Source organism: Cannabis sativa, chromosome 2 (genome assembly GCF_029168945.1).
Source record: "Cannabis sativa cultivar Pink pepper isolate KNU-18-1 chromosome 2, ASM2916894v1, whole genome shotgun sequence".
Taxonomy (NCBI): domain Eukaryota; kingdom Viridiplantae; phylum Streptophyta; class Magnoliopsida; order Rosales; family Cannabaceae; genus Cannabis; species Cannabis sativa.
In genome coordinates, this window is record NC_083602.1 from 66,647,011 (window position 1) to 66,674,249 (window position 27,239).

General features: G+C 32.8%; 2 protein-coding genes and 1 long non-coding RNA gene across 3 annotated transcripts; 2 read left to right on the plus strand and 1 right to left on the minus strand.

Annotated features, from left to right (window-relative positions):
• Positions 1-786: 786 nt before the first annotated feature.
• Positions 787-17,098, plus strand: LOC115719383 (uncharacterized). The gene is made up of 9 exons (XM_030648405.2): positions 787-1,090; positions 1,185-1,270; positions 1,359-1,406; positions 1,496-1,584; positions 2,104-2,157; positions 15,076-15,143; positions 15,867-15,916; positions 16,035-16,132; positions 16,782-17,098. The coding sequence occupies exons 1-9, from the start codon at positions 1,032-1,034 to the stop codon at positions 16,884-16,886; spliced, it is 657 nt and encodes a 218-aa protein (XP_030504265.1). The 5' UTR covers positions 787-1,031; the 3' UTR covers positions 16,887-17,098.
• On the minus strand, positions 10,965-13,659 carry LOC115719384 (uncharacterized). Its single transcript, XR_004012152.2, has 5 exons — positions 13,488-13,659; positions 13,102-13,212; positions 11,475-11,655; positions 11,304-11,402; positions 10,965-11,202 (listed from the first exon to the last, which is right to left on the minus strand). It is a non-coding gene; the product is annotated as an uncharacterized LOC115719384 (long non-coding RNA).
• Positions 17,099-25,432: 8,334 nt separating the features above from the next.
• LOC133034020 (uncharacterized) lies at positions 25,433-26,540 on the plus strand. Its single transcript, XM_061109050.1, has 2 exons — positions 25,433-25,953; positions 26,209-26,540. The coding sequence occupies exons 1-2, from the start codon at positions 25,843-25,845 to the stop codon at positions 26,449-26,451; spliced, it is 354 nt and encodes a 117-aa protein (XP_060965033.1). The 5' UTR covers positions 25,433-25,842; the 3' UTR covers positions 26,452-26,540.
• The last annotated feature ends 699 nt before the right edge of the window (positions 26,541-27,239 follow it).

A 27,239-nucleotide genomic window follows, 5' to 3' on the forward strand; every position in this document is an offset into this window, starting at 1 on the left:
TGGCAGAGCAAGTGTTTTATTTTATTAATTATTTTATATTTTATTTTTAAGGGACCAGGAAAAATGATTTAAATGGGAAAGGGATTTGTGTAACAAAGTTTAAAAAGTCTCAAAGAGAGCTGAACTTATATTCCATGCCCAATTAGGCCGATTCCACATTATTAAATAAACAATCCAACTATTAATATTCTTTTATTTATCAAAATAATAATAAAGCTAACCGCCCAATTTGATAACATCTTCGTGATTGAAATGTTTATCTACTGTATTTTTAATAAAGATTTGTACTTAATTATTTTTTTTAAATGTATGATTAAGAACCTTTTCAGTGATTAGTTATTGAGTTTACTTTATTACAAAAACAAAAATGGGAACACTAAATGCTGACTTGGACGTATTGATCCAGCAACGCATCGCCCATAACGAATAACTCGCTCTTTAGTGCTAAGGGCAATATAAATTTCAATAATAAAAATATTGAAAAAAAGTTTGGTACAAATTTTTTCATTAAATAAAACAAAATAAACCCTTAATGCCATTAGATACAGAATCAGTTGAGCTAAAGTTGCTTTTAAAAAATGAAATTTAATTTTGAATAATCCATATCATATGAGAAGTAGGTGAAGAAGAAGAAATGAATTTAATGGAAAATTTTAGATTGGAATGGTTTGTCACAATTGGAATTGGTCCCGCAATTTATAGCGTCGCTCAGAAATAATTGATTGCTAATGCTGGTGAAGTTCTTTTTTACGGTTCATTCTAGAGAAATAACAGGAAAAATAATAATGGACACAACAAAGCAAATAAAATGAAATATTAACCAGTAGATTGACATGGAAAATCATCGTAAAATACAATATAAAACATATAGAAAAAACACGTTATTTGAAAAGCTTTGGCAACCAATTTCAGTAGCTTTTTTAATGTTGGGCTCGTGGCCCAACCTAATTAAGGAATAAGGGCCTACAGAACTCCTCATTTGAAGTCCAATTATACCATCGAAGCAAGGTCATCAGAACCTTCATTTAGAGATGCCTCCACCATCGAATCTTTATCTCTTTGGTTACAATTCTCTTCAGGCGTTTGGATGGTAAAGGTTTTACTTACTCCTTTTCCCCTTTTTCTCTCCTTTTCTTATTCTTGATTCGAAGTTCGCTGAATTTTAAAATTTATGTAATTCACAGGGCAATTGCTATCTTTAGAATCCTAAGCAATTTCATCTCCACTGGCTCCTTTTATGGGGGATACGCTTCCGCAGGAGACCTAATCTGTCAGTGTTTTATGTTTTTTTTTTCCTTTTTTGCTGGGAATTTGTTTGGATGCCAAGAAATTATTTTTCTATTATTATTTATGTGCAGGTTTGCTGCAAAGTGTAGCGTTCTTGGAAGTTATCCATGGAGCAATTGGTGGGCTATTTAGTTAACTTTTTTTATATAATTATTTATTTTATCAGATAAAGAAAAAGAGATTAAAATTAGTGGCATTATATGGTCAGGTTTGGTGCCAAGTGGAGTGGTGCTTCCCTTGATGCAATGGGGAGGGAGGACTCACTTTCTATTGGCCATTGTTCGACAAATCGATGAGGTTCGTTCATTTACCTCACTTAATCCTACGAGCTTTGGTAGAGGTGGCGATTATTGGTTAGCTATATTTTATAAAGTTAATAATAAATTAAATTATATTAGACCGACTCTGAATTTTAATTATGTTAGAAGCTACTACACACTATTATTATTTTTTAGTTTTTTTTTTTAATCTATTTATCAATGTTTTTAAGAATTTTTTTATTTTTATACTTTTAAAATTTTATTTTATTTTATTTTTTTTGGTATTTTTATAAAATTCTATATAGAAATTTCTATTACAACGACCAATGCAACTTAAATTCTAACAAAAAATCGTATAAAAATCTTTATTGCAACTAGCGCTGTAACCATTCTAAAAATTCAAACCGTAAATTTAAAAAAAAAAAAAAAAAATATATGGGATAATTTCCCTTTTTTTATTTATTTAGAGATTAAAATTCAATTCGCTTAGTAATTTAATTGATACTAGAGTTTTTTTCTATATAATTATTTTAATTATATAAATTTATATATACAGGTACAAGAGTTACCGGCAGTGTTTATTACCTTTCTTGCATGGAGCTTAAGCGAGGTAATTTTTATTCAATCAATTTTACCTTTTCAAATTCGTATGTATAGTGAATATTGTCTATATATAGTGAGAGAGCATCACTTAGTATCTTGTACTTGTAGAGGATAGGGGCACCTCAGCCTAGCTCAAATAGCTGTTGGGTGTGTGAAACACACTAAAGTTTACTTATTTAGCATACGAATAATTAAACTAAATAAGTGATACAAAATTAAAATATAATTTACCTAATAAAGAAAAATATGTTCTAATAATAATTTACTAAAATGTGATATAAATTTAGGATATAAAAAATGTTTGTGATAAATATTTATACTGTACGTTAATAAATTATATAGGTTTTGGCAAATTAGTTCTCAAATTTTATTTGGGCTATTTTTAAAAATATGGGAAAAATTATTAAGGTTATGATAAATATGGCATAAAAAGTAAATGCCACTAAATATGGCATTATCTAACCAATCAAACTAAAAATATGATTTTTTTTTTAAAAAGAAACCATATAAAACATTAAAAAGAAATCTGAATTTAAAATTCATACAAAAAAAACTTAATTAAATTACCATAAAAAATATTAAAATTCCCTTCATATTTATTTTTTTTAAAAAAATAAAACAAATAAAACTATAGTGATTGCCGAAATTGTCACTCATGCTGGAAAAGTCACTAGAGTTTACTATCGGCACCGGAAAAGTCGTCGCAGTAGTCGTTGGTGCCGGAAAAGTCGCTGGAGTTGCTGCCGGTGCCGAAAAAGTCGTCAGTATTAGCATTGTCGCTGGAAAAATCACCAAGAAAGTGATTTTTTCATTAAGAAACTGGTTTCTTCACCAAGAAAGTGGTTTGTTCATCAATGAACTAATTTTGTTACACAACAATAATAAAGATTATGAAAACAAAACAAAAATGATATACACTGAAAATAATTGAAACCAGTTTCATCAATCAACCAAATAGAGAAAAAAAAAATACAAAAAAAATTGCCAAGAAACCGAAAAAAAAAAAACTAATTTCTTGGTGATTTTTCTGATAATTTTTCCGGCAACAATGCCAATTCTGACGAATTTCCCAGAGTTTACTGTCGGTTCTGAAAAAGGTCACCGGAGTAGCTGTCGGTGTATTAGTCGTCAGAGTTGCTACCACGCTAGAAAATTCGTCAGAATTGTCATTGTCGTCAGAAAAATTACCGGAAAAATTACCAAAAAACTGGTTTCTTCATCAAGAAACCAGAAACCAGTTTCTTGGTAATTTTTCCAGCGACTATGCCAATTCTGATGACTTTTCTGAAGTTTAATGGCGGTGCCGGAAAAGTCGCCGGAGTAACTGCTAGCGTCAGAAAAGTCGTTAGAATTGGCATTCTCAACGGAAAAATCACCAAGAAACCGGTTTCTTAGACTTCAAGAAACCGGTTTCTTAGTGATTTTTCAGTGATTTTTTCGGCGACAATGCCAATTTCGACGAATTTTCCGGCGCCGACAGCAACTCCGATGACTTTTCCAGCACCGACCGCTACTCCGGCAACTTTTCTGGCACCGGTAGCAAACTCCATTGACTTTTCCGGCATCAATGACAAATAAAACTTCCAAGACAAATAAAAACATTAAATATGGGATTTAGAAACCTAATTACATATATATATGGCATATCAAATACCATGCAAAAACCTAAAAACAATAAATACCATATAAATTGGCCAAACTTAAATGTGCCATATTTATCATAAGAACTTTTAAAATCCCATACTAAGTGTAATTTCCTCATTTTTTTGGTAAGTTAGTCCTTAGGCAAATTGGTCCTCAAACTATATAAATTTTGGCAAGTTAGTCCTCAAATTTTATTTTTTAGGGAATTGGTGTCCAAACTTTTATTTTCTTAGAAACATAAAGTCTTCATTCTTCAATGATGGTATTTTATTTATTTTTTTTAATTAATTTTGTATTAATTTTGAATATTTTTATGTTGATATACATTATCAAATTAAAAAAAACCAAATTTTTTGTTTACATGTATTTTTTAAAATATGATAAATTAAGAAGGAAAAAAATAACATATTTTTGTAAGATACACCAAAATAAGAAGAAAAATATATATTTTTATGTTTATTTGTATTTTTTTTTAAATCAATTAAGACATATTTTAAACATTACAAAACTATAGATATATGTGAACTACTAATTTATCTTTTTATGAACAACACTTACACAAAATATTTTCGCTACTGAATAATTCTTTTGCACTTCAAGTAAATATTCATTCTCATCAAATAGTTTCTTAAATATATGTAAGAACTTAATATGAAACCTATTTATATATGTAGTAAAATATGATTTTGTGTTGAACACCACAACATATGATAACATAATGACTTTTATTATTGCAAAAGTAATTACACGAAAACTTGAATACAGTACTGTTAGGCCTTAGGATAAATAAAAAAAAAAGAGTATATGGGTAATTGTAATTGGAGTATTGAGATTGTATATATAGGAGAGTAGTAGAAGGGTTTTGGAGACAGGGGGAATCATTTTAGTTAAGTGAGCTTTAATTCTTGGGAGAGAGTTGGGTCTCTCGAATACCCAACAACTTGTTCTTTTTTCATTTCAATATCAATATATCATTTACTATTTTCTTCTTTGCTACTATTTATCCTAAAGTGCTAAGAAATTCAAGTGGTCTCAGAGCACGTCGATCTATGGGGCGATGTATGATGGAAATTCGATTGGAGTTTCAGCAAGCTCCCAACCAATTGGAACTGATGAATTCAGCTCTCGAGGTTATGATTGATCCCATCGTGAAACGGTTGGACCTGATAATTGATCGGATACAGAAATTCGAAGAGGCACGAAACACCAATGACACCTTAGTGGCGACCAAGGACGAACATCTAGATGATGCTGCTAAGGTTGAAACAATGGTGACTTTAGATGTAAAACTGGTGTCAAGTGTAGTCCCAGCCAAACACCACGAATTGGTGTGTCACATGTCGTCTCCGAAGCCCAATCGTGGTGCACCATAGATGGAGAAGAAGGAGATCGATCCACTACCTGAAGTTAAGGAGATGTCACTTCTTGATGGCAAACATCAACGAACTTTTCCATTCCAGCACCAACCGGAAGAGCCAAAGTTACGATGTGGTCGCGAAGAGAGTGAACCTCACCAAGTCCTCATAAGTCACAGGAAGATCGTACGGCTTGGTGGTGAACCACCGCTGTTGTCCATGGTGGTCGATCAGAAAGGGGTGTAGCAATTCTTCTTCCTCTACCACGATGCTTCTGCGTCCCATTCTTCATCACCTGCCTTTTCTGCATTTGACGTGGTGGTATTTCCTTACATAGTTTTCTTCTTGAACCAACAATTTTTAGCCATGTGGCCATACTTTCTACAGTTGTAGCATTTTTCATCAAATTTATTATTATTCTTTGATTGGCCACCCCGTTTGTCTTTCTTCTGAGCTCCCCCTGTTTGGGAGCTTCCATGATGACTATGCTTGTCATCATGTTTTTTAGAATTTCTACTAGCATTCAGTCGGGGTCGACCTTTCTTATTACTACTAAATAGTGCTTCTTTATCACTCTTTAATGAGACTCCAGATGTTTGCTTAGCTAACGGTTCTTGGTTCGCTAGCAATTTTTCTAATTCAATAAGAGATGGTTGGCTTGTTCAACCTTATATTGCAATAATAAAAGTTCTAAATTCTAGCCTTATCCACGAATAGTTATTCTTCTAATTTTAGCATCTGACATACCAACAACACAATCTAATGCAGAAATTTAGCGACAAAGAGATTTTACCTTGGTGAAGTATTGGTTGATCGCCATGTCTCGTTGCCTGATTGAGAAAAGCTCGTTCTCCAGAAGCTGCAATCTCATATCATTCTTCTTGGTGAATAGTGATGCGAAAGTAATGCTTCTTTTGGTGTCTTTGTTGGCCTGATGTGCTCCAACATTTTATCTTTGACTGTGGTCCGAATTGCAAACATGGCTTTGCCTGCTTTAATCTTCCATTTGTTCAAAGCTGATGCGTCCTCTGGTTGTGTGACTACACTGCCATCAACAATCTCCTAAAAGTATTGGCCTTAGAGATATGCCTCCATATGCATCGACCACGGGTTGTAATATTGGTTGTTAAGTTTCGTAATTCTACCGGCCACTTGAAGGTCACTCTAAGAAATTCAACAAATAACTCTTTCGGAACGAATTCGATTTGGCTCTGATACCACTTGTTGAACACCACAACACGTGAAAACGTAATTACATTTATTATTGCAAAAATAATTACAATAAAATTTGAATACAATACTTGACCACACTACACACTATAAGTACTTTTATTTTTACAAACACTTAATGCTCACAGTTAAATATTTATACACACTCTTTTGAGCACTTAAACTACCCACTTTACTATATGAGACACTTGGTTTTGGAACACTTACTTGAGCACACTTCCTTGTGCACTAAGATTTTTACTCAACTCACCACACGCATCACAAAGGACCAAGTCCGTATATATGTGCTTAAGGTCAGTTGTGATCGGTTAAGATTTTGCTAGAAATTTCTAGCATTTTCTTAGGATCAAAACCTTCCACGCCCCATGCTGGATTTACAGCTTGTACCCTTCCCGTTAGTCCATAAGGATCGGATAACCATATTCCAGGACCATACAATCCTGTTACATGAAAAGCGCCAAAACCAAAGCAAGCCACCCCTGAGAGAAATAAATGAATTCCAAAGATCTTGGGCAAATCCAAGGAGGGTTTTCCTGTACGTTCATCAGAAAATATTTCTAGATCCCAATACACCCAATGCCAGATAGCTGCTAAAAAGCACAAGCCAAAAAACACAATATGTGCACCAGCTACACCTTTGTAACTCCAAATACCCGGGTTCGTTATAGTTCCCCCTGTGATACTCCAACCACCCCACGAATTGGTTATTCCTAAACGAGTCATGAAAGGTATAACGAACATACCTTGTCTCCACATTGGATCAAGAACAGGGTCAGAGGGATCAAAAACTGCTAATTCGTATAGTTCCCTCAAGTGCTAGAAAGCACATAGTATATCTTGATTTTTCTAGATTTTTCAAAAGAGTTGGTGGTGACTTTCATTTTGTAGCCAAAATATTTTTTTATACATAAATTACCAAATAAATTATACTCAACGACAAACTTATAAAATTTTGCCAGCGTTGATACAAAGTTTAAATAATTAATACATACAATTAAAAAATTATGAAAATTAATATACTATATATTTATAAATCAGTAATAAAATATACTATCAATACTAAAATATAAAAACGTGAGGGGACTAAAATTTCTTTTAGGTTTTATATGGATTCGCCAGTGTTTACTTTTTTCTTATTAATAATATGTATAAAGAAAGTATATTTTAAATATTTTGATAAAAAATTAAATATTATATGAATACGTAAAATATGAAAATGAATAAATAAAATATATTAATAATAATTATTTTATCAAAATATTAAAATTAAAAAAAATAAAATTATTTGAATTTAACAAAAAATAAATTAAAGTAAGAAAAATATATAGAAAAATAATAAAAATATTAATATTTAAGAGTGAAGATTTAATGTTGCTAAAAAATAAATGTTTAAGGACCAATTTATCAAAAATTAAAGTTTGGGATAAGGCCAAAACGTATATAGTTTAGGAATCAATTTATTAAAAAATAAAGTTTAAGGATCAACTTGCCAAAAGCTATATAATTTAAGAACCTGCTGTAGAAATAAATTTAAATATTTTTCATGATACAAAATTTATGTTACTATAAATGCATTATTTTTTATTTAGTTTTATTATTTTATTAATATATTTAACTATAAAAATAAAATATAGATAGTTTATATTATTTTTAGGGAAATCACCTTGCTGTGCACGGGTTGGGTTGGCCGGGTTGATGGTATTTCAACAGGTCAACCCAATTAGATCGGCCTAAAAAATTCTAACCCATTCATATCATATTTTATGCACAACCCAACCGAACCCAATATATTATGGGTTGGGTTACAACCTTTATTTTTTACATTAAATTTTTTAGATCTAAAACGCATCATTCTTAAGTATGAAAATATCATTACAGTAATTTAAAGTCTTAAAATTATAAATAAAAATGTCTATAATACAATACTAATTAAATAGTGATTACAAACTTGATCAAAATAACATCTAATAGTCTTCTTCCTTTAGTGATTCCTTGCCTCAAGTTTACTGCCAACAATTCAAAACAAAAAATTACTCAAATTATTAAAAATAAAAAAGCATAAGACAAGAACAAATTTATTCATCACAGTTATAAACATACCAAAACTTCAATAATTAAATAATCTAAATAAAATTACCACATATATGTATAAACACTTAAAAAATAATTATATATCTACAATAACAGTGATAATATATATTATTATTATTATAAATATACATGTTGCATATGAGAAGAGAAATAAAAGAATTTGTTAAAAATAAAATTGAATTAATATAAACAGAGATCATTTCAGAATATATATATATATATATATATATATATATAGAAAGGGAAACAAAATGTTCATAACAAATATACCACAAGATGTCAAGATCAGTTTAGGTCAATCACAAGGTATTTAAGAATCAATAAAATCAATGATATAAATGAAGAGTCAAACCTTCTTAATCTATAAACAGGGTCCAAATATATAAATTAATTACCATAAAAAAATAAAAAGAAAAAAGAAAGAACACTTGTTTATAATACAAAGAAACACTAATATTTAAACATGAATTTTACAAAAAAAAGAAGCCTTGAAATCAAATATGTCCAGGTCTTCAGCAAATCTTCACAACTTCTACCAAGTGCCAAACGAGATGAAGAGAAAAATGATAGGAATTTCCTATCATTTCGGTACAAACAGTAGCAAAATAGATATAATAGAGATGATATATTGATATTAGGAGATAAAAGAACAAGGTTGCTGGGTATTCGAGAGAACTAACCACAGTCAAGTAAAGTCCGTTGGTAGCTCACTTAGAGCAAACTAACTAACTGACGATAACGACTTATAACTGCCTAACAAACTAAACTAACTATCTGATAGTTAGATTCTGTTATTCTTGATTGCTTAATATTCATACTGAGTATTTCTAACATCACCAAGAGTTGTCTTGAACACCGTCACCTTATTTTTTTTTTGACAATGAACTTTCATTGAAAATACTCAAAAGTTTATACATAGAGAAAAGATGAAAAATCATCTATCCAAATTAGTTTATCATCCACCCTGAGTGCACGAACTGCTAATTCATGTGTACAATAAACATGAATCAGAGATGCCTCAGGAAAACTGGATAGCAAACTAGCAAAAAAATCTAGGAAAGATCCTACTTTAAAACAAAGAAGAAGGATCTCCTAGAATATACAGTAACTGAAAATAATCAACTAGACTCAAAAGATTTATTAAGTAGCCCAATGCAAGAGACCAATCCAGTGCAACCACTAAAGCTACATAAGTTTAGCTTCTGCTAATCTGCTGTGAACCTCCCTACAAAACCAAAGAAAAGTAAATAATAATTAGAACATATTATACCAATGAAAATAATAATAATAATAATAATGTAATAGATAAAATAAAAAAGATAGAAACTTATCTCCAACTCGAATACTTGAAGAGAGATATTGTTCAAACTCGTTAAATTTTTGCCAACTCCAAAACATAAAATCTTACGTAATAAACTAACATAACATAATAATATCACCGTACAAAATAACACAACAATATATAAAAAATACTAACAATATTAAAACAAATAAAAAAACTTATTAAAAGAAAAATTGGATAAAACTTAATGACATAAATGAAAAATTGTAAAAGTGTCATAAGAAAACGAAAACTAAAATAAAATTTTGAAGACTAAAAATTGAAGCAAAGAATATTTTCGCAGCATTTGAGTTTATATTTTATCCTCTATCCAACCACTAAATTAAAACTATATTTGAAAATATTAAATATAAATCACCAATTGAAAAATAAATGATAATTATAAATAATTGATAAATAAAATAATTAATGCAAAATTACACCAATTTATAATAATTAATTCATAATAAAAAAACCAAAAAAAAAAACATAATACTACTATAATATAACTGCTAAAAAAATAAAAAATAAATAAAATAAGAATAATTGATATTTATAATTTTCTTAAAAAATTATAGAGGGTAGTTAAAAACAAGAATTTAAAAATAAATAAATAAATAATAATTAAAAATAAAATAACTGCAAAGGTCAATATTACCATGTTACCATATGATAACCGCAACCACCACATCACCATATAGCTTCCGTCAACCACCATCACCACACCAACTACACTATATTCACTACTAGAAAATTGAGTTTTAGTGACACTCCACACGTGTCACTGAAACCTTTTAGTGACACTTCAACGCGTGTCACTAATGAGGCTGACTGGAAAAGCAGTTTTTAGTGACACTCCACACGTGTCACTGAAACCTATTGCACTCATTCTTTGCGCGTCACTGTAGGGATATAGTGTCAGGTTTTGCCAGACTAAAAAGGTAACAGCCACACACAAAATGTGTCACTATATCTTATTTTTCTTTTTTTTTTTCTTTTTTATTAATATTTTTAGAGTTATAGTGACACACCAAAAGTGCCACTATATTAAATATTTTTTTAAAAAAATAAAATAATTAATTATTTTAATTCAAATTTTATATATTATAAATAATAATTTATATTAATTATATACAAATACAATTAAATATAACAATAATAATTTTAATTGACTAAATAAAAAATATATAAATTAGACCATTATAATAATTCACATCAACAAAATTAATAAATATTACATATTAGTTCATTATACTAATAAATCCATAACTATAAAATTAAATAATAACTATTGGTCTATTAAAACAAAAAACAACTAACGTCGGTAAGTTTGAATAACCGATAACATCTCACTTGCCCAATACTCTTTCACTTCATCAATTTCTTCTTCTGTATACTTTGCATCGTTTAACTACAAAATTTAAAGATAAATAATATATTAAATAAAGTTATCATCATATGCATTCTTAATAATAATGTATGACATGTTTATATAGTTTGTATGTTATGTACCTCGGCCAAAAAGTGTTTCCGATTCGAAGCTTGAATTAAATCTTTCATCATCTTCATTACATAATATCCACATTCGGTGTCTTCCGGTTGATGTAGACACTAAAGATTTTTCTTTAAATTAATAAAGATCTTAATAAAATATAATTGAAATTTAAAATAAAGAATACGTACAGTTGGGAGTCGAACTTTTAGCTTCGGTGGAATTTCTTTCCTTATCGCCCTGTAGTAAGTTTGAAATGCCAATGTGACCGTTTCTCTAATATCAGGTCGATTACTCAAGTGTGAGTTTTTAGGATCTATGAAACATAACCAATAAGAGTCGGGCACCAATAATATCAACATCCAATGCTCACTATGTAATCCAAAAAAAGAAAACAAAAAAAAGTTAATTAGATTGAGTATTAGATCACTTTTTACTTAATAACCGAAGTTATAAGTGTTAGTAAATTTTATTTTCAATTTTTTTATTTAATTAAAGCTGAATATTATTTTCAATTTTATTATTATTATATATATTTACTATGTTATTCAACTGAATACTCATTCGTTTTCACATTTTCTTACAAAGCTTGAAGCTCTTGCCTGAACTATAAATTTTAATATATTACCTTTGTTAGAGTCACAAATGAAACATCAAGAACATTAAAGCAACAAATATTAACGGCTAAAATATTGTAAAAAAAATGAAGTATCTATCAAACTATAAGGGTTTTTCTTTCTTTCTAAATTCCTTCTATACTCTGATCACTGAGTAACTAACTCTAAATTTAAGGCTAAAGAAGCAAATTTACAGTGAGCTATAAAAAGACAACAACATTTCACTTATATGATATGAATGAGAGCTACTGCTATTGGTAACTAGCTATATAAATGCAACTCCATACTTGTCATCTTCTAAAAGTTAGGCTTGGCTTTGTTTCACAGAAAAGAAAGTTGAAATAAAAAAATAAAGGGAAATCTATGATCTAACAAATTTGATGATAAATACTCTATATTTAGATGTGTATTTGGAAGAGAAAAAATAAATAAATAAATAGAACAATGTAGATGTACTAGAACGGCAGTCCACAAAGACAGTCTCTTTATCCTTAGTTTCAGAGTTGTTTTTGTAAAATAATTAATGAATCAAACAAATTAATCTTAAATTGTTGAATCTATATTGAACCAAACCAATTTCGGACCATTATTTTAGTCATAAATTATCACTAAAATCAACTATGAAAGTTAATGAAAAGAAAAGAAATTTTGAACCATTATTTTAGTCATTATATATAGAACAACATTTATGCAGAGATGAGAAGAAATTTTTTAAACAAAAGGGTATAGTACATTTCTAATTGCTTTATTCATTTAATGTTATGAAGAAGTTTAATCTATAATTGTAAAGAGTAGAGTGCAGATGCAAGCTAAATGATACATTGTCATATTTCCTTGATGCATGAGAGAACTGAGAGTGCTACTAATAGTTCTCTATCGTACTCGAATTAATTAAGCATAACATATATAGTTAAACTTGAAGAACTATAACACTATTGTGGCTGAAGAAAAACCAGTGTAAAGAGCATGGGATTTGGAACATCACTTCTCTCTGATTTCTCTACAATCACAGCTTAAAATTATACAAGAAACTTTTAACCAATTTCTTACCAAGATAGCTATGAAGCCAAGAGAATAATACCTAAGACATAATCATGGAAGTAAACTTAAAGAAAACTATATGATTCTGAGTAATGTTACATACTCCAGTCTCATGTTTGACTAAAATTGTAAAATCGAATCTACAGGCCATTGAAGTTACCTTCGATACGTCGTCTGCTAGGAAGAACTTTAAGAAACTCGGCTCAAAGCTTCTCGACGTTAATGGCTTTCTCAATGTCACTCAGCCTCATGCTCTCAATAAACAAGGACCCTAGAATAGAATTTGGATTAATTTTTTTAAAATATAAAACACAAATACCCATTGTTTAATATTTTTTTTTAAAAAAAAAACCCATTGTTTAATATGATTATTCTCTGCATTTTCTTAGAATCCCATGAATGATTAAAACATAAGAGCAAATAAGAAGACAGAGATGTGAAAAATTGCAAGGCATCAACAACTACGGTACTAACGACGACAAAAGATTAAGCTGCCCAAATCTTAAAAATTAAGCACCAAAATGAATATAACGAATCGTTGCTCACCTGGTTCAGCCGTCGAGTCTGCTGCGCGTACGGAGAAGCACCGGCCTCCGCCTGAGAGGGAGGACCTCGCGCCAGCCTCAGATGGGGAATTTTTTTTGGGTCTGGTTGGGGTAATCGCACGAGAGAGAGGGGTAGGTGTGGGCACTGGGGAAGAGGATGAATATTGGGCTGATATATTTTATTTTTTTAAAAAAAATAAAATGGCCTATGGTGACGTGCAAAGCGTGTGACCAAACAGGTTTGCCCACGCTTTCTGCGCGTCACTAAACGTGGCTTTAGTGACGCGCAGAAAGTGTGGGGAAACCTGTTTGGTCACACGCGTGGCACGTCACCATAGGCCATGTTTTCTTTTTAATTTTTATAAAATTATATATTTTGGGTTTTATTTTTAGTGACACTCCATATTTTTAGTGACACACATTCCGCGTAATAAACATAGAACATTTAGAGTCTAATGTTGGGTGTCACTAAAACTCACTCTTAATTTTTTAGTGACATACACTTTTATGAGTGTCACTATATAGTGTCACTAAAGGCCTAATTTGTAGTAGTGATTAGACAGTAACCACTAGTAACTGTTCCTTGAGTAACTACCCTGCCCACTGGTGCCATGCAAACAACCACCAAGAGTTTCACATCCCATAGCGATTTGGTGATCACACCTTAACAACAATAGCACCTTTGATTGATGGCTACATAATTCTTCCCGGCCGACACAGAAGACTAAGCCGCACACAATCAATACTCCGACTTTGCTTTCACCGTCGACCGTGGAAAACATACTACCTATCCATGACACGCGTTAACCGCCTCTTTCTCTTCTATCTTCACAAATCTCAAACTTCTTCTCTCTCTTTCTCTCAATCGCAAGGGGCACGAGAACTGGGACGGGATGAATTCGGGATGACTTTTTTGCTCAACGATGGCGGTGAAGACAGAGTTTGTGGTTGATTTGCAAGTACCAAATCCAACGGCTGGAATTGAACGACCAGTACTGGAAAGCTTAAACGACACTGCGTTTTTAGCATCTTCATTTATCAAACTTGCATCATATAAAATTGGGGTTTTTAGAAATCGAAGCTGAGATATTATATGCCCTTAAGCCATTAAAACAAGCTCCTCAGTCCCCACGTCTACCATGCCTAATACCCTCAAGCCTGCCTGCCACAATCGCTTACAAAATCAACACCGTCACCTTATAATAACTTGAAAAAAACACAATATTGTACTTACACTTTTAAAATGCGCTGACATGATATGGTTGAACATTGCTTAGGCTGCCATAGAATTAGAAAACTTGTTTAAGTGTCAGAAAAAGGTTCATGTACTTAATGAATCAAATATGGAATTTCATCATGCAGTCGCTTTTTTTTAACACTTGCATCTAGAAAGCTGATACGAAGGTTTCGCTGGCTTTCTCAACTTTTATATTCCAAACATGTCAAGAAAGAAAGTACATACAAGAGAAAGAAAACATGTTGACTCTATTAATTAAAACTCTGAGAATCTGTAAAATCATACTAGCCAATGAAAATATAACAATTTTATGGTAAATTGTTCCATTTATTTCTGCTTGTTCTGCATGCAGGTAGTTAGATATCCCCAACATGCTTTTACTTGTATTGGAAGCTGTCCATATTGGATTACGTATCTCAGGTTGTTTGTCTCTTTTTTAATTCAAAATTTGTTTCATATATTATTATTTCACACTCATATAATATACTTACCCAATATTCTAGTTTGGAAATTAAGTATGAATATATTAGATTTGGTTAGGTAATTACTTATTAAAAAGCACATTAAAAATTAATAATCTACTGTAACTTAGTCCTGTTAAAAAATTTCCTTCCTAATTTTTACTTTCATATATAAATTTCATTGACGAAGTTCGTGTCTAATTTGTTTTTCTCATGACTTATTATTACTGACAAATTATTTAATTTATTGATTGTAAATACTATTTTGGATCTTGTGTTTTGTAAAAGTTATAGATTGGAGCTTATGTTTTGTTAAATGACAAAATAGATCTTATATTTTCAAAATGGTAAAAATAAGACCTTTAAGCTTAATTTTCGACAACTTTTTTTTTTTTAATATAACCAACTTGAAGATAATTCTTAACACGAACTGATACAGAAAATGTAAACAATTTTGTCATAACACATTTTGATCGGATTATTATTAAATTTTTTTTGTTATTTAAAAAAATAGAGAGTCTAATTAGAAACTTTTGCAAAACATAGAGTCCAAAATGATATATACCGTTCTTAATACTATGGTATATCGTTCACTTAAAACGTGATCTAGAAAATCAAATCGGACTCTGGAGGGAAGAAACAAATTGTTTTATGTAATTATTCTTATGTTTGTGTTCACCAGGTACACTGCATTTATTGTGCTTTATCCCGTGGGGTTGTTTACTGGTGAAAGTAAGTCCTTACTAATTAATTTTGAGCTGTAAATATATGCTATGACCTATGATGTTTAAACATTCTCCAGTTTGTATTTTTTCATTTCTGATCAATTGATTGGTCCAATTCCATGCAGTGTGGCTTATGTATGAAGCAGTTCCATTTATAAAGAAGAAGAATCTCTACGCAGATTTCTTCTCTGCATTTCCTTTCACTTATTATACTTTTGTTAGGGTAAGTTTGGAACTTTTTTTTCCTTGAGGTGATCAGGGCACATTTCCTATTCTAAATCTCTACACTACATTTTACTCTGTTTGTTCATTACTCACAACACATTCATTTGTTGGTCAAATATGTGATGCATATTCTCTTCTAGTTCAGTTTTACAATATTTCTAAGAGTTTGACTCTAATTTTCGGATATGATTTGAATTCATCATGTACTTATCTTTTAATGTGGTACTTTTTTTAAAACTATAACTACACAATTCATTATTGCGCTGCTTTGTTTGCCGTTGATAGACAGATTTAGCATATTTACATCTGTAATGGTTTTGTTATAACATATGATTTCCCAAAGGCCCAGACCGGCTTCAGTACCAATTTTACTTCTAGGATAGGATGTGAAGTGGGATATTATAACTTGTATGAGAGAATATTTTCTGAACATTCCTGTGAATTTGCATGTACTTTTCTTGATAATGGCCGTACCCGTATCTCTCTCATTTCTCTACTCTTATATGTTTACTCTTATGGCATCCTTGTTTTGCTCATCATGCTAGCTAGGTCCCATTTATTTACCTCATAAAGATTTCTCTTATTTGTTTATGACAGACACAGTATAAATATATGTAACCTTAATTCTTTTTTTATTCCTCTGTCAGGTTTTGCTAGTTTTATACCCTTTCCTCTGGTTGAAACTGTACCTGCATTTGTTCAAACAGCGACGATCAAAATTGAGGAAACACGATAAGAAGAAGATGAAGTGAAGCATTATTACTGTAATAAATCAAAACGTATTTTATTTTCCATCAAATTTATTGTAGATGACTATGCTCAGTACCCTTGTTTATTCTGCTGTACTGATACGACTATGGGAGCCAATCCATGCGCTAAGTTTTAGTTTTCTCGTCATACAAGTCGATACAAATTGTTCATACCATGAATTTGATGAAGAAAAAAATGTGGTAATTTGGTTAAAGATATTCACTATTAACAGTGTTTCATCCGCTGCTAATTCATGAGCCGAGAAAACAGATCCTTTAACGGTATCACGTTATTCATATGAAAAAGGAATGGTTGTAAAAATTAAACGCAAGAGACAGAGATGGAGAGAGAGATTTACACTCGCCCATTGTGAACCTTTTAGTTCTATCTGAAGGTGATTAGTATTTTGAGATAGATTACAAGAGTAATTTTGTCTTTACCTTGGGTTTATTTCTCAGCCTTTATAATGACTTCATTTTCAATCATTTCAGGAAAAAATATGAATAGAAGAGAGAGATACAAATCATTTGTAGAGAGAGAACTTTAAGAGCCTGTTTAGTAGGTTCTATTTAAGTTGAATTTTATTAAATAATAATACTATGGATAAAATATTTTATTTTATTAATTATTGCGACTATAAATTTTAATACAACGTGAGTTGTATTATTTAATATATAATAAATAATCCGTATTAGCTTATATTATAAAGTTTACAAAGGGTTTGCGGTTAACCCTTGGCCCTGAACCCAACCCTAGACCTTAGACCCAAACCCATACCCTTATAATGGACCTAGACCCGAACCTGAACCCTAGCCTAAATCTCGACCTCGAACACCGAAACGACTTGAACTTGGACCCCAGACTCGAGACCCAAATTCGGATGTGGACCCAGAACCAAACTAGGACCTGGACTCTAGCTTGGACCCCAAACCTTATACCCGGACTCGGACCTAGATGTGGACCTGGACCTCAGAACTAGACCACATCTGGACCGGGACCAACATTTGGACTGGAACCTATAACCAGAGCTGGACCAGGACCTGACCTTAGACTCGGATTCGGACCCTGGACTTGAAAGACAACCTGGACCCTAGACCTTAGACCTTGATTTGGACCCGGACCTTGGACCTGAACCACGACCCAAACCTCAAACTCAGATCTGGCCTTTGCTCTGCACCCAGATCAACCCCCGGTCTGGACCCGAACCCAACCCCTACTTTGAACCCAGACTTCGAACCCAAACTTGGCCCCAGCCTCGACTTTAGACTCTGAACCCAAACCCGGACCCGGACTCGGGATCCAAACCCTAAATTCAAACCTAGATTTGGGTTTGGGACTTGGGTTTCGGTTCGAGGTCTAGGTTCGAGTCCGAGTCTGAGTGTTTGAGTTTGGATCTAGGTATGGGGTCTGGGTCTGGGTCCGAGTTCAGGTCCGTTATCCAAGTTTGAATCCAGGGTCCGAGTTCGGGTCTGGGTCCAGGGTCTAGGCTGGGTCACGGGTTGGGTTTGAGTTTGGGTTCAACGCATGTTTTGGGTCTGGGTCGGGTTGGGGTTCGGGTCCGAGTCTGGGTCTGGGGCATGTTTTAGGTCCAGAGTTTGGGTTTTAGTCGGGTTCTGGGTCGGGGTCCGGGTCTAAGTCCTGCCCGTGGTCGAGATTGGGGTCGAGTTTATTGTAAAAAATTTATAATTTTACACAATTTATTAGTACAAGTCAATATTAAACAAAACATTGTATTAAATAATACAAATCAATACAATAAATTCCAACACAATACAATACATCATGGTGTTCTAAACGAGTCCTAAGAGATTGTGTTTGTAAAATACTTGGAGAGAATTTATAAGGGAAGTGTTTGAATCTTGAACAAGTGTTGGTTCAAGAACTCTAGAGTGAGAAGAGTCTCATGTTAAATGCATAAATATTATATATTTAATAGTGTACGTTGACCTCAAAAAGTGATCGATCGACAGCAGGGTCGTACAATTCTGATGCTTGCCACGTATTTGCACAAATAAGAAATGAAAAATAATAGAAAATAAAATTTGTTATAGAGGTTCGACCCCCTTGTGATAGCGGGTAATGACCTACTCCCCTTTTAGTTGTATTATATCAAGGGAAACACTATCTAGATCACTATAGGTGAGTTCCGCTATGACACTCTTAGGATTACAAGGTATGAATCCGTATTAGCAAAACTCAAGTGTTGAGATGTGCTAGGGTAGGCGTGTGTGAGAGAGAAAGTGAGGAATATATGGTTTATCATACAATTAGAGTTTAGAAGCAAGTTTCTAACTTGGAGGCAACTTAGGTTTTCAGCCTGAAGTTGAGGCCTTTATATAGGAGGCCTAAAATCCTAGGTTTACAGTTTAAATCCCTTAGTATTCGTATAGTTTGTTAGATATTTACAAAAGACCAAAGCACCCATAATTCTAGATGTTATTCAACCATTCTATTGGGCTTTTAGGGGTCTGATTCACAACCCATAGCTGTTGTCCACGTGTAGAAGTGTCTAGGAAAGCCTGCAGTTCACTCCTTGACTGGCCAGGCCCCTGTGGAGGCCAGGCTGGTCGGCCATGGTGATGTCCAAGGCTGGCTGGCCATAGGGGTGGGCGACCAGCTCCTAAGAGAGGGGGTTGGTCTGTCACTTGATGCCCGTTTGAGTGTACGGGTTTTCATTTGTTTAGATGCTGACTTGGCCTTCTTTTTGTGAGTTGTACTACCACGTGGTACTTGTTCTGTCCACGTAAGCATGCCACATCATGAGAAAAAAAATTAGGATAACATTTTCCCCCCAAGTCCCTGTGCGGATGTCTGTACAGATAGGAACTTTACAAGTTATGTTGATATTGTCGGGACTATCGTAACCCTTGCTGAATAAAAGTTGATGCACTTGTTGAAGCACTTTATCTTGACTGTGTAGTCTCATTGTAGTAGAGAAATAATTACTTTCGTTGCCTTTATGATGTGTAGTAGGGGTGTACATTAAATCTTTCAAACCGCTCAAACTGCCCGCACCACAAAAAAAATGCGATTTGAAATTATTTGCGGTTCAAACCGCGCAGTGCAGTGCAGTTTGCAGTTTTGAATTATTAAACCGCGATTCAAACAGCACCGCACCGCATGCTTTAAAATTTCAATTTTTATATTTATTTAATTAAGCCCATACATATGAGCCCAACCCAAGCCCATAAATCTTAGGGCAAAATCCATAACTCTTCACAAACTCTCTTTTCTTAGCAACAAACCCAAGCCCATACATGTGTATTGAAATTTGGAGTTGGAAGTTTGTGTTTGTTTTATTTTTAATCTATTGGTAAAATTATGTTAGTTGTACATTTATATTGTTGTTGGAATTTAATTAGTTTCAAGTTTGTTATTTTGATTTAGGTGTGTTGCTGAAACTTTAAAAAGATTATTGACTTATTGTTGTTGTTATAACTTTTATTAATCTCAAGTTGGTTGTATTTTCTTAAATTTTTTGGAATAATTATATTAATGATAGTTTAATTATTTTATGATGATTTCAAAAAAAAAATTATGATAGTTCAAACCGCAGAAACCGCACCGCATCATTTTTTGCGGTGCGGTTTTTGCGGTTTTTTAGTATCGCAGTGCGGGTGCGGTTTGGAAATTAGAAAAACTGCATGTGCGGGTTGGTTTGAAAAAATGGTTAAAAACCGCACCACCCGCACCGCGAACACCCCTAATGTGTAGGTGAGGTAAGTGAGAAAAAGGGACCCACATGCACTACATAAGTGACTTTTGGGGGAAACTCTTTGTTTTCACTTTCATTTTTTACTTTTACACTACTACAATATGGGCCTTTAGCTTCCCTTTTTTTAACCCATTTTATAAAAAGAGAAGCTAAAGGGTGTGAAAACACCCATCTGATTCGAAATTGACATTTAGAGGAGGTTTTTTGGTAAAAATCGTAGGTATATATATTAATAAAACGTATCTCGTCGGTTGGAAATCGGGAAATTTTGAGGGCTTTGGTGAAACCCTATGCCGTCAGTTCCTAGCAAAGAACCGACGGCATAGGTGCACACTTTATTGACACGTGTGCACCTATGCCGTCGGTTCTTTGCTAGGAACCGACGACATAAAAGAACTGACGGCATAGGGTTTCCCTAAAAAATCCTATGCAGCGTCTTCTTCTTCCCCACTTCTTCTTCTCTAGCATAACCAGCCACTCTACAGCATAGAGAAACCCACGAAAACCCTCGCCAACCACCTCTAAAAACCCCAATATCTCTCTCATTTCTTCACCATTTCACCCCATTTTTGTCTTAAAATTTTCTATTTTCAACATCTAATCCCATACACTAAAAAAGTTTTGTTTTTTCACCCATTTACACTGTACCCGAACCTATTTTAAAAAAAGGTGGTGGTTTAACTCCGGTCACCGATTTTAGCAGAGAAAACGTTTGATCTCAACGTTCATTAAGGTATAAATATAATTTCTATTCATTTTATTAATGTACATTGGTATTATTTCGTTTTTATAAAATTTTTTTGGGATTTTTTCATTTTATTAATATTATATTGTGTGTGCTATAGGTGGCTGGATTTTTGGTCGCAATTTTTTCGTCGGATTGCGTTTATAAGGTAAATATTTATTTACTTGATATATATATATAGGTATATATTTTGTATTTTATTATTGAATATGTGTTTATATATATGTTGTGTGTATATATATTGTGTATATACTATTTGTGTATTTTGTGTATTTGTATTGTATATATATTTGTTGTAAATGAGAATGAAAGGTAGTAGGAATTTAATTAGTTTAGAGTTAAAGTTTTTAAATTAATGGTAGTGTGATATATAATTGATTATATATGTATATGTTATTTTAAAAAAAAATTAACTATGGAAATTAGTAACTAGTAACTTGCTACTTTGTTTAATAACTAGTAAGTAATTTAATAATTAAAATTTTAATTTGGTTGTATATTGCATTATGTTATAGGTTGTGTGCTAATATTTGAGGGTCGACATATTTCGGTGTTGATCGGATTTGCAATAGGTATATGTTGGAATTTATTTTACCAGGATCTTAGATCTACTCACAAGTATGTTGTTTAAACACCCTAAATATGAACTTTCTAAAACGATAAATTAAACACATATAAAGTTAAGAAAACCTTACATTGATGCAGCGGAATTAATGTCTCCTTCCACTCAGATCTCTAACCATTGTATCCTTTCTGTAGCAGAGTATAATCAAGATCTGAGCCCGAATGTCCTTCTTCTTCAAGTTTGATCCTTCACAGTCTTCCAATCTATGATTGAGTTACTGCTTGCTGTGTGTGGGCACTTACTCTTTCACTAGGGTTCGAAATTGATGAAGGAGAAAAGAGGAGAGAGGGTTTCGGCTAGGTATAGAAAGTGGGAAAGGCTCAGTTTTTCTGAAGAGAGAAATTTCTGTCAGAAAACTTATGAAAGCTTATATTTTGACTGAGCCATCACTTTCTATTTATAGGCAACTACTAGGTTTAGGTTACGAATTATTTGGCATTAAAATAATGAAAATATTAATTTGAAAAACCTCATTAAGTGGCCGGGCATGGTGTTGTAGTGGGCCCCACTTGATTTTACAGTTTTATCAAATTTTTTATTTCTATTTTCTCAAAAACGCCAATTTTCTAATTCTAACCTTTTAAATGCCAAAACTAATTATTTAATAACTAAAATAGATTATTAAATAATATTGTCATTTAATTTAATTATTAATTAGACAAATAAAGTCCATTGATAAATAAATAAACCTAGAAACTCTTTTCTTTACAATTTCACCCCTGCTTAGTGAAAATTCATAAAATTAGACATAGTCTAACTTTAGAATTATAATTGATCAATCACGAATCAATTAATGAGTCTTACAACCAGAATGTTCTCAACTAGAATGGGGACCGTGGATCTATATGCTGAGCTTCCAATAAGTGAACCAAATTTACCAAGTAAATTCCTACTTATTAATTCTTCGTTGAATCCACTCTTAGAACTTAGAATTGCACTCTCAGACTTATATAGAGCATATTGTATGTTCCACGATATCAATATGCTATCTCATTTAACCATTGTTATAATCTTATTGTGATTTAAAGATCTTCTATATAGATGATCTACATCGAGATGGGATTTCTTTACCGTTCTCACCCCTCAATGTATTTTGCCCCTTAAAACACTTAGCTACCTGTAAATGGTGTTTAATGATCTAATAATTAGTCAGTTAAACAAGAGCTCATCCATTTACTTCTATTTGCTAAGCTCGAAGGGAATCATCACTTGACTTCTATACACCAGTAGAAGCTATAGATTCCATATTTATGTTCAGCACTCACATTCAATCATACTATCATGTTCCCAAAATATACGTATCACCCTGACCTAAAAGTAGGCTTAACTAATAAATCAAAGAACATAAATAGTACTCCTGAGTTGAGCCTAAGCATATCAGGATTTAGATTCTTTTAATCTTAAGATCAACTACTGATATTGACTTGGAAAGATATATATAACGGTAAGTTTGTAATATCTTAACTTAGTTGCAATATCGATCCAGTCCAATGTATACTCCATACATTCGAAACTAGTATACTTTACTAATGTCCTGGAAAGAACATAACACCTACTCCAAGTGTACACATCATCGCTGATTATCACATTAGTGTAAATCCAATAACACTGATGAAACATGGACTAAGACTTTTGATTCATATGATCACAATCACATTCCACTGTGTTGACGATACTGTAATTGTGAATAAACATATGATCTGGATTTAACTGATCTGTGCGTAAATGTAATAAACATATTTAAACCATTAGCATGTAGAATTCATGCAAACATCAATCACTTCAACTTTCTTATATTGATAACTAATCAGATTGTAAAGAGTTTTATTTAGGGCATAAAACCCAACAGTAGATCCATCCGCTAACATTTTGTTATTATAATTAATTATCAATGCATGCTTAGTTGAGTTTGAATATCTTAAATATTCATCCGTAGTGAAGTAGGTTCTGAGAATACATGTACAGCGATCGGATGGGTGGATAAATTTTGTATTGTTTATGTTAGTTTCTTTGTTATGTATTGTTATATTTGTTTTGTTTGTTACTTTAGGCACTTTTAAAATTTTTGGGAACGTCCAATTACAGCCGTTATGCTGCCAAAATTTCGGTAGAATTTGGATCAAATTTTATTATAAAAAACATAAATGTTAAAGGAAAAGTACATAACATAAATAACTAGGTTATTACTCACTAGTTGTAAGAAATTAGGTGACATAACACATTCATATAAGCTTGTCGTGTATAATCTAATCGATGTGTCCATGCATTTATTATACTTAGTAGGTCTTTATATTTGACTCAAAACATGTTCGTGTTAGTAGCATGATTATCAATGTCAAAGTTCATATTTGAAAGGTTCTCAAATTTTGTTTGTTAATGGTGTAGATATGGCCAACTCGGGTTCAGGATCTGATTCAGACCTAGAGGCAGAGTGTCCAACAGTAATACCTACAAGAGGGCCTACTCAAATGAATGAAATATCCAAGCTAATGGATCAAGGAAAAATATTGGCCCTCGAGGTTAATGACAAAGGACAATACTGCGGCAAAAGCTATGCCAAGCTCGTATCAACTTTAGGAGTCAAATGCTGTCAGACGATAGGATTGTCGTATAAAAATTGGAAAGAAGTCAACCCTACTCTGAAAAATAAAGTTTGGACTGATATCCAAGTAAGCAGTTATTTGTTAGAATTTTTTAATTAGTTTTTTTTTTTTTTATTAATTCAAATGTTCACTCTAACCGTGTTTGTTTCCCTTCAAATTAGACGGGGTTCATTATGCCGAATTCCTTCAAACAGGATTGTCTCATCCTAGCTGGGAAGTTAATGAAAGACTTCAAGAATAGGATGACAAAAGACATCATAATGCCCGCTGTGAAAGAGAAGGATCTGGGACGACTGACACAAGTCCCTGAAAAGCACCCCGAGATCAACCATGCTGATTGGTGCACTTTTGTTGAAAGTCGACTAACTCCTGAATTTCAGGTACGCTAATTATATTTGTACTAAGATAAACTCTTAAATATAAGTACATGTATCTAATGTATTTTTTTTGGCATTGTAGGAATTGAGTAAGGTGCAACGTGAACGTTCTTCGAAAATCCAATCCAGACATCGAAGTGGTCAGAGTGGAATGGTGAACGTACGGGAAGTTGTTGTAATTACAGAGAAGATAGTAAGTATATATTAATCCTTAATTGAGTTCTACTAATGAGTTAGTGTATATAATTTACATACTAATTGCTTGAATATATGCATGCATTAGGCTCAATTAGAGGAGAAGCTTAGTCATGGAAAAATTCAGGTCTAGGGCCAAAACGATATCCTGACGCGGGCGCTCCCGACACTAGAGCATCCTGGACGTGTCAGGGCTGCTGGGTATGCTATTACTTGAAATGTTATTTATTTAGTTACACAAATAACATCGTAGCTAATTTTCATTTTATGATTTGCAGGTTCCTAACCAGGGCATCTAAACTGTTCGGCAGGAAGATTGGGAAGTGTCTGATGTTGTGGCTCGGCAAGCGAAGGAGATTGAAAAATTAAAAGCTGAAGTCTAATCCCTTAAGAAGAAGAGAAATGTTGCCGAACAAGAGGAAGAAGGAGAGGTGGCTGGTGAGGCGTATGTTCCACAACCATATGCTCGTGAGGATGATGGACAACCACAAACTTATGCTGAGGAGTTTATTTCCCTCAACGACCAAGGTCTCCTGTACAATTTCGATGACCATGCGACCCTTAATCGGCAAGTATATCTCTGCTCTGACAACATCGACAACATTGTGGCTCGAGCGTATTTGTACGAGCATGTTGCTAAAATCACTATTCACTGCACGGACTACAATGATTCACATGCCCGGATTCTGGTTTCGGAAATGCTGCAAGAGGACGCTGAAATCCCAATCCCAATTGAAGGGTGTAGATATGTTAGGGACGTATCACAGATGTTCCTTCCTTGGCCTAAACACTTAATTCTAACATCCGAGGTAACTTCTCTTATAAATTAATTATTAATGATTAGTGGAGTTTGAATATCTTCAATATTCAACCATAGTGAAGTAGATTCTGCGAATATATGTGTTGCGGTGGGATGGATGAACAAACTACTGTTATATATGTGTTATTTGTCGTTATACAGGCATGTTTAGATTTTTTGGGGGCATTCAATTACAATCGTTATGCTGCTGAAATTTCGGTAGAATTTGGATAAAAATTGATATATTATGTTCTGTTTTGTTTAGGGTCCACTCGCTCAACCGCCTTCAAGACGTGATGCGTCGAAGGTGAAAGCTCCGATGCTTTCTCCACCAGGCGGTGGTGCACGGGAAGATGCATTGTTCTCAGAAAAGAAGATGAACTTGATCCCTAAATCGCTAAAATGGATGGTTGTTAAATTCCTGAACCTCAAAGATAAACGTGATATAATCACAATTCCTGTATCCCGAGGATTCATAGCACCGTGTACCCAGATCACGTTATCTTGAGAGGATTTGCAGCAGGTTGCTACGTGTGACTTCATCGGCAACCAGAGAATGCTATTTGGAATGATGTATACTCTTCTTTAATCTAATTAACCTTATATATCAAATATTAGTCAAATTATTATAAGACACTAATACTTAACAATATTTTTGGCAGGCACATCTGGGAGAGCATCAACGGTATGAGAAAAATTTTCAAATTTTACGACCCAGAGCTTCTCGTACTGCATGGGAAAACCGATGAAGAGAAGAGTCAGTCTTTTGACGATGCGGGAAGATGATTGGTTGATTGGTTATTATTGATGAATAACAACCACCAAATATTCTTTATTCCTTGGAATATCGAGTAAACTCTATTTAATTCTTTGGTGCTAATTGTTCATTTCTATATTATGACTTCAAATTATTTTTATACTATCTTACTTATATTCCAATATAATTTTGTAGTGCACATTGGACGCTAGAGGTCGTTACGCCAAAAAAAATTATCCATTTAGACCCTATACGTGGCCGCCCAATTCTCGAAGAAATTAATCAAATGATCGGAAAGTAATAATTTAATGACTTCTTATGTAACAAATTTAAATTAACTAATGAATTGAAATGCTAATATAACTTTTCAAAACAGTGCATTCAGATTTATAGGGGACGCACATGAGTATCTTGACCCGTGGCAAGGAATTTCACTAGCAAATTGTCCAAGACAACCTAAAAGCCAAGAATGTGGTTTTTATGTTTTGAAATACATGACTGACATCGTCACATGTGCAAACCCCAACCGTTACATACAA

Bases quoted from the DNA above. Each gene is read 5' to 3' on its own strand.
- LOC115719383 (XM_030648405.2), top strand. From the start codon at position 1,032: ATGCCTCCACCATCGAATCTTTATCTCTTTGGTTACAATTCTCTTCAG. The intron at 1,091-1,184 runs GTAAAGGTTTTA...TGTAATTCACAG, and splicing joins TCTCTTCAGGCGTTTGGATG to GGCAATTGCTATCTTTAGAA. The intron at 1,585-2,103 runs GTTCGTTCATTT...TTATATATACAG, and splicing joins TTGTTCGACAAATCGATGAG to GTACAAGAGTTACCGGCAGT.
- LOC133034020 (XM_061109050.1), top strand. From the start codon at position 25,843: ATGCTGCAAGAGGACGCTGAAATCCCAATCCCAATTGAAGGGTGTAGA. The intron at 25,954-26,208 runs GTAACTTCTCTT...TGTTTTGTTTAG, and splicing joins ACTTAATTCTAACATCCGAG to GGTCCACTCGCTCAACCGCC.